Source organism: Phyllostomus discolor, chromosome 2, assembly GCF_004126475.2.
Source record: "Phyllostomus discolor isolate MPI-MPIP mPhyDis1 chromosome 2, mPhyDis1.pri.v3, whole genome shotgun sequence".
Classification (NCBI taxonomy): Eukaryota; Metazoa; Chordata; class Mammalia; order Chiroptera; family Phyllostomidae; genus Phyllostomus; species Phyllostomus discolor.
In genome coordinates this window covers 174,902,150-174,910,553 of record NC_040904.2, presented here as the reverse complement: position 1 = coordinate 174,910,553, position 8,404 = coordinate 174,902,150, and the positions used below count along the sequence as shown (strand labels likewise).

Here is an 8,404-nt window from a genome sequence, read left to right as displayed (position 1 = left end):
ACACAGAAGTGAAACCCAGGGTTTCAGCATGGGAAACTAAAGACTCAAAATCCCTGGCTGTAAAAAAATTGGGGTGAGGGGTGCAGCAGTGGAAGAAACTCACTGCCTCACAGGCGAGTTCACAATGTGTTTGTGGGAAGTGAGGAAAGTGAGGGAAAGTGGGACAAGAGTAGAGCAAGTGGCATTGTTCCCTCCCTGACCTCTCCCCCACATACAGTGCCACAACACAGCAAAGGGGGTTGCCTCACCCTGGTGAACACCTAAGGCTCTGCCCCGTACTATGTAACAGGTGCAGCCAGACAAAGAAATATGGCCCAAATAAAAGAACAGATCAAAGCTCCAGAAAAAATACAACTAAGTGATGAAGAAATAGCCAACTTATCAGATGCAGAATTCAAAACACTGGTAATCAGGATGCTCACAGAATTGGCTAAGCTCAGTTGCAAAATGAAGGAAGAAATGAAGGTTACACAAAGTGAAATAAAGGAAAACATACAGGGAACCAACAGTGAAGGGAAGGAAACAGGGACTCAAATCAATAATTGGGAACAAAAGGAAGAAAGAAGCATCCAACTGGAACAGAAAGAAGAAACAAGAATGCAAAAAAAAAAAAAAAAAAAAAGAAGAGAGGCTTAGGAACCTATGGGACAACTTTAAGCACTCCAATATCCAAATCATGGGGATGCCGGAAAGGGAAGGGCAAGGGCAAGATACTGAAAACTTATTTGAACAAATAATGAAGGAGAACTTCTCCAATCTGGCAAAGGAAACAGACTTCCAGGAAGTCCAGGAAGCTCAGAGAGTCCCAAAGAAATTGGACCCAAGGAGGAACACACCAAGACACATCATAATTAAGTTACCCAAGATTAAAGATAAGGAGAGAATCTTAAAAGAAGCAAGAGAAAAGGAGACATTTACCCACAAAGGAGTTCCCATAAGCCTATCAGCTGATTTCTCAAAAGAAAACTCAAAGGCAAGAAGGGACTAGAAAGAGTATTTGAAGTCATGGATAGCAAGGACCTACACCCAAGATTACTCTATCCAGGAAAGCTTTCATTTAGAATGGAAGGGCAGATAAAGTGCTTCCCAAATTAGGTCAAGTTAAAGGAGTTCATCCTCACCAAGCCCTAATTATATGAACTGTTAAAGGGACTAATCTAAGAAAAAGAAGATAAAAAAACTATAAAGAATAAAATGATAACAAACTCACAACTATCAAGAACTGAACCTAAAAAACAAAAACAAAAACTAAGCAACAACTAGAGCAGGAACAGAATCACAGAAATGGAGATCACATTGAGGGTTGTCAGTAATTATCAGTAGGAGAGTTATAAGGTAGAGGAAATTTTATCTAGCATTTTGCCCACCTTCTGTAAGAGACAATGTCAGAGAATCTGAGTAATACACAAGGCAACACACAAGACTGAAACACTTTAATTGCATTGCTATTCAAATTAAACTATTTCCATATTATTCAAATAATTTTCAATTGTTCTAAACTGCTATAAATAACTTTCACTATTCTTGTTTTGGTTGTTATTTAAATTTTTTTTTCAATGCCCAAATGAAATAGTCAGCTCCTGGAAAAGGGGTACAGATATCTGCAAAGTGATTTTCTGTAACAGATGAGAAAGAAATAAATTAGCAAAAGTAATCAATATAAAGAAATTTAGTTACAGATGAAGTTAATAGAATTAACATATGATGCTATAAAGATAAATGTGATAAAGTATTAAGTGATATTTTAAAAATTTACATGTAATATATATGTATTATATATAAATGTATATCTATAATATGTCCAATATATAATATATAGGAGTAAATTACAGTTATCAAGTGATTCATAGACTCTAACAATATAAGTTTATGGAATCCTCTAGTTAAACAAGTTATTTTATTCAAAAGAGATCTTCATATCTTTGCACCCTACAGAGCTTTATGAAGGTCTTCTGGGATTTTTTCTCTTATTCAAGATCAGGCACACATATACATGAAGCTAATATCTGTGAAACTAATTTCCCAACAGAGTTGTTCTGGTTGTTTTTTGTTGTTGTTTGTTTGTTTGTTTTTAACTTATAAATCACTTCTAATTCATCAGAAACTTAGAAAGAGCACAGAGGTTTGGAAAAGGAAGGACAGCTTCAGTTTCCTGTCACTTCCTTACTAACTGTAACATCACTCTAAGACATAGTTTCTTCCTCTTTAAAATCTGATTGACAATGTTGCCCACACAAATCTATACCCAGGAGCATGTTGAGAATCAGATTCATTTTGCTAAAAGTCTTCTGTGGATCATAAAACTTCAAATAAAGAACTACTATTACAATTAAGGTATCAAACAACTTGCTTAACAACATCCCCTAGTTTGAAAATACACTCATTTAGGAAAAAGTAGGTTTTGAGTAGATTTTTATTCAAATGACCTTGCTATCAACTATTTCTTAATTTTATAGAAAGATGAAAATTCAGTACCTTAAGCTCTATGTCGCTGCTCTAAATAAATATTAAAGACCATCATTATGTTATATTGTGTAATAAGGTATTAGGAATGCAATGAGGGTTTCAGAGGCTCTGAAATCTATAGATCACCCCTCCTATTTAGGGCTTTGGTGTCTATTCTGCTTGCTGTTACATTCTTCAGGGGTGGGGATTGTCTTACATCTACAAACATGTTTTTATTGCAGATACTCACTTTCACACGCTTCCTAGAAGTTCAATAAATATGGAACAGAGTAGAAGGAAGGAGCTGTGAAATTTCAGAACTTGCAAGGTCAAGGCAGTTCTGTCAGTTATTAAATTAAGGTGCGTGACCTTGATGAGTAACTTCACCTCCCTGGATGCTCAGTTTTCTCATATTTTAAATTAAGGAATTGAAATATAGTCCCTCCAAAATCTTCCACTCCCAGTTTTCTACAAACTTTTATTCTTATTTATTTTAGCCATCCATCTTATCCATCCTTCATGTTTCATTTACCAAGGAACACACCAGCCTTGCAAGATATCATTAGTGGTATTTGATCCAAGAAAGTTTCTAGACTGGATATGGGCATACTTTTATCTAGAAATATAACTCTAAGTTTAAACAATTAGCACTGAGTGCTAATTGTTCTTCCCTGAGTTTCAGAAACATGCAAGTTGTTATTTTAGAAATGTGATCTGTGTCTTTTGCAAGGAAGTAACATTCAGGGAAAATTCAATTAGCAGCCCTAGAGATTTAATAAGGAAAGTTTGCCTTTTAAGTCAATAGTGTTTATCTTACCCCATTGGAACTATAATGCATTCTGTTGCTTGGGATGGCTTCCCCATTCATAAAAATAACATTTGGCTTTGAAGTGAAACCAAGGATCTGAATTGTGCTATATGCCAGAGTCGTAATTCCGCGGTAGCCATTTTTGATAACAGTGGTTTTCAGAGTTCTCTGTTGTTAAGGAGGACAGAAAAGAATTTTAAACAAATGATAATAATACACAGAAGTTTAGAGCTCAAAGTGATAAGAACAATTGCCAATACTTTTCAATACTTCTTGCTTTCAAAATCTCTTAGAATATATTTTCTTCATAATAATGAACTATTTTATCACAACATAAACTAAATGTTTAAACTTACATTACTGAATTTGTATTCAACATAGAAGTACTCTTCCCTTTTAATAGGATCTGAAAAATAAATATTAACATCAGAAAATAAAGGTCAATTTTACCTTTCACTATTTTAACTTAAATTCTGGTCAATTAAATTCCTGAGTCCATAGGTCTTGGCTAAACCTTGTGTTTGGAATCTTCTAAATTACCTAGCAATTGCTGAGCAAAAAAAAAAAGTGAAGAATCACTAGCCTCAACCTTACATTTTTAAGGATTGTCTTGGGTAAATAAAAAATAGTTAACCTAGTGAAGTAAGCCTCATAATCTCATCATGCCTCCCACTTTCCCCCTCATTTTCCACCTTTACTTAATATGGAAAAACAGAAAAGAGCTTTGTTTTAGACATGTTTTCAACACTTTAATTTTAGTGTTAACGTAGTGATTCCCCACTATTAAAAAGGGGTTGAAATATCAGACCTTCTTAGTTTACAAAGTTATCAGAAAAAAAAAATAGATTCAATAGTAATTATAATGTGACCCGTGTGCATTCTGGGTTTAACATACCCAGCTCTGCAAATCCTTCTTTGGAAAATAAAAAACAGTTAACCTGGCAAAGTAAGTCTCATCCTCTTCACACGCCACTCACTTTCCCCCTCATATTCCATCCTTACTTTACATGGAAAAATAAAGAGAAAATGACTTTGATTTATTATTTATTTATTTATTTATTTATTTGCTTTCATAATAGTAGAATATACTGCTATCGGTAGTAAGAACATTGAGTGGTGTGTTTTTTGTCTTTTGTAAGTATTTTATTGTTTAAGCTATTACAGTCATCCCAAGTTTGCCCTGTTGCTCCCCTCCACCCAGCCTCCCCACCCCTGCTCCCAAAGTCAATTTCCTCACCATTGTCCCTGTCCATGGGTCATTCATACATGTTCTTTGACTAAAACTTTGTAGCCAACTTCCTCCCACATTTTTCTTTATTGTCTATGTCCGCAAGCTCACTATCACAGACAGGCAGATCTCTCTCTCCCTGGTTCTCTTTTGACTTCAATCCTGTCCTCTAAAACAAAAACAACCTTTCAAATGTCAGGGATTTAATGAGTGATTCCTGAGGTAATTCGCTGAAAAAAAAGAAAAAAGAAAAGAAAAAGGACATAGAAGATTGCTGACCATCATAAAAATACAAGTACTGACAGATATAAGTTGTTCTTGTTGTTCCAGGGAAAGCCTTTTCCATAGTTTGCTGATCTATGAGCTTATGCTGAAGGAGAAAAGGGGGATAATGAGAGATAAACAAAATCACTGACACTGTGCCTTAACCAGGTGAATCTTGACCCATATTCTCAGTTCAAGCTGCACCTCCTCCTCACTACACAGAATTCTCCACATGATGGTCCAAGTCTCCTCACCACAGAACCTCAACAGTTCTTCTTTCCTCTAACCTAACATCTATGCCACCAGAACCCAGTTCTTACAAATATATATCAAAGGTTTGATTTAAGGTTTCCTTAAAACTTGAATCTCCACTGCTTCCTAAGTAAGAATAAATTAATGAGAAAAATTTTATTTTAACATACCAATAAGTGAGTACTCTCTCCTCTCAGGTAACCATGGAGTAATTTGTTAGTACCTCCTTGGAGATAATGTATAAATATAATGTATTTCGTTAGCACCTTCCTGGAGATAACTGTTAAAGATAATAAATTCACTTGTGTTGCTTGACCCAGATGAGTGGCCAGATATGAGGACATTTTTAGGTTCCTGGACAGTAATGTTGGTGAAAGCAGAAACTTGCCATGGTGTCCATTACATCTTACTTTATTGGTCCAGCTCTACTATTTTTAATTTTAAGTAAAGTCATACTGAAATCCATAACATTTCAACTGTTGAACATGTTGGTCTACTTACCAATAGAGTCACCATCATCCCAGAAAAGGGAGCCAGATGCTTCTCCCTGTTCGTCTAAGGCAATTATGAGGCTGAAAGGATTCAGGCGGCTGTAGAAAAACAGTAAAAAATGTATTTTCAGAGCTAGTAGGACCTAATTCCGATCATCTCATGAAACTACCTAGAAAAATGTTTAGTCCTTTTATAAACATCTTTACCAGATTTCCACTTAGCTTATCCTCAAATACCCTTCTGTAACCTATCTCTGCCCTGCACTGCTCAGTCTGAGGGCAAGAAGTAACTGCCCTAACACAGGCCTCTTAAATGTGTTCCAACTGAAAAAAAGTAAAGTTTTTTATGATTTAAGAAAGTGATAAAATAGTTATTATAACATGCTGATTGAAGGTACACCACCACTCTCCTCAACTTATCTACAAAATTGCCAAAGTCTTTGGATCTGGGAACCTAGGAGCTGATTTTAAAGTAGGACCAAAGGGATTTCAGCAAAAAGAAACTTCAACAGGAATTCAGAAGGTCTGCTCTGCTGGAAGTCCTATTAACATCTGGGGAGCAAGGATGCCAGGACCCGGGTGCCCTCTTTTGTGATTCTGCAGTGGAGACAGGCCTCAAGGATTTGATCCTGATCACTTGGTAACCAAAAATTGCAAAGAGAAAAGAACTGCACAGTGCAAATGATAAAACATTCTTACCTTTGGAGGAGTTGAGCTACAGTGAGAATTCCTTACGGAAAATATTTTGGTTTTATATACAATACACTTATCTCATTAATTTTTTTCTATTGAAATGAAAAGTTAGGCACGAGACCCCCTCTTCTTCCTTGGCAATGAATAATAATATACTAACTTGAAATCAAATGCATCTATTTTTCAAGTTTGTGCTTAGGAACTATAGATCTAGTATATAGTTCAAGGGGTCCTCACGGACTTTTCAATGTTTCAAGAATATCTGCCAAATTTCTCTTTAATAATGATGCATATTTTAGCTGATTTTATTTTGAATTAATTCTGATTAGACATTCTGATTTGTTATTATGAATCTTTAATGTAAAATAGAAATATAAAATAATTATTATTGCTAAAATTTCTGCTTGTTTGCTAGGCAAAATCTTTGATTACATATCTATGGAGGAATAAAAAGACTAATTAAACGTAACCTACATGAATAAAAACATAAGGACCCTGACCTAGCCTTCATATAAAACCTAGGAGAGAATTCCTGAATTAGAACTTATTGGCTGTCTTAAAATAACGATGAGAAGATACTTAGGGCAGGATAGCTGAGAACTAGATGAAATGCTCAAGCATATCATTTACTAATCTCTCCCCCTTTTTCTTCTCTTCCTTCTCCTTTCTCTCTCTTTCTCTCATATATACACATGTACAAACAAACACATAGACTAATAATTAATTGCAGGACTGACTGAGACACTCTCTCGTCCTTAGCCTTCTACCCACAAACAGCCCCTCCTCAGACACTGCCCACTAAGTAAGTTTGACCATAGCAGGAAGGTCCAATCCCTAGATCAATGTGAAGTTTCCTGATAGAATGTGCCTGTTACCTCAGCACTGTTGTTCTGGCTGGAAACTGTGTTGGTAGAATATACCCTCCACGAATGAAAAGGGGAATTACATCCAGAGGAGCAGGAACTTCAACAGACTTCTTCAGCCAGGAAGGTGATACTTGCCTTCCCTAGCACAGAACAAACCAGGGTTAACCCCTCCAATTCCACAACTGGTAACAAGTAACAGACCTCAGGAGACACAGGGAGTCGAAATCCAAACTTCCGTTTAAATGCAACAAAGCACTCATGGAATTTACTAACAGAAAGGGTAACTTAAATGTCTGTATCAGTGTTAAGAAATGAAAAAAACTTAAATATACTCCAATATGTAAAACACATGAAAGCAGCATTCATTAGTATATACTTATTTCAGATGTTATTATAACTTCATAACCATACTTACTTATTAAAAAATTAAATGACAAGAATGCAAGTTAACTTTGGATTCCAACATGTTAAAATCTGATGTAATATCGCTTTTGTGTGAGCATTTTTATTATACTCAATTTTATTAAGAAGTTTTATTAAGAAATGTAATACAAATATTTAAGGAAATTTATGAAGCATCTCTACAGCCTATAGTTTGAAAACTATTGATTTAATTGTTTAAGATATTATAATAATCTGACCACGAGAAGGAGAATTCTTAATACCACTTGCTCCAGTGAAAACTAACTGACAGTTTGAAAATAGATTGCATATTCTTTCTTCAAATGAGAGCAGTTATATAGTTAACATCTAAACTTATTCCTATAAAATTTCTTGAAGATTGGGTAAAATTAACTAATACTCATCAAAATACACTACAAGAATGGGAGAAGAGAACTCCACTATGGGACACATGTCACTTGTTTTCCTCACATTCCACTGCTGCCCCCCCCAACCCCCATCACAGAGCCCATGGTCCCCGCTGCGTACATAGATTAGGTGTAATTTATGTAGAAAAGGTCAGTTATATCAGTGATATTATATTTCTTGGGCATTTAAGCTATAAAGCATGGAAAAGATCCTGCCACTTATGACAGAGGCACAAAGGATGTATTAAAAGAAGTCCAAATATAGAGTCCATTAGAAGCTGAGGCCCTCTGGAAGTTAGCTGTTAAAAAAGCAAAATGGTGCCATGGAATGCTGAGTCCTGGTAATGGTACAACCTGGGCTGAAATTTCACAAACTTGCAACTGAATCCTGAACTTCTCTAGGAAATCCAGGGCTATCAGAGTTGCTGTTCTTGGATTTCCATAAGATTTATTTTGTTATTTCATGTGTATCCCTGTAATAAACCCCATACATGAGTAAGCTTGAATGGGTTTTTGTTTCTTGCAAGATAAAGTATCTGATTCATGAA

General features: G+C 35.5%; 1 protein-coding gene across 1 annotated transcript in view; it reads right to left on the bottom strand.

Moving 5' to 3' along the window:
• Positions 1-1,387: 1,387 nt before the first annotated feature.
• LOC118499104 (sucrase-isomaltase, intestinal-like) overlaps positions 1,388-8,404 on the bottom strand; it is a 32,842-nt gene continuing 25,825 nt past the window's right edge. Inside the window, exons 12-16 of the mRNA XM_036019175.1 lie at positions 7,057-7,187; positions 5,499-5,587; positions 3,610-3,659; positions 3,263-3,421; positions 1,388-1,616 (exon numbers count right to left, since the gene is read on the bottom strand). Coding sequence (XP_035875068.1) covers positions 1,554-1,616; positions 3,263-3,421; positions 3,610-3,659; positions 5,499-5,587; positions 7,057-7,187 — 492 coding nt within the window. The 3' untranslated portion in view covers positions 1,388-1,553. The remainder of the gene's footprint in view (positions 1,617-3,262; positions 3,422-3,609; positions 3,660-5,498; positions 5,588-7,056; positions 7,188-8,404) is intronic.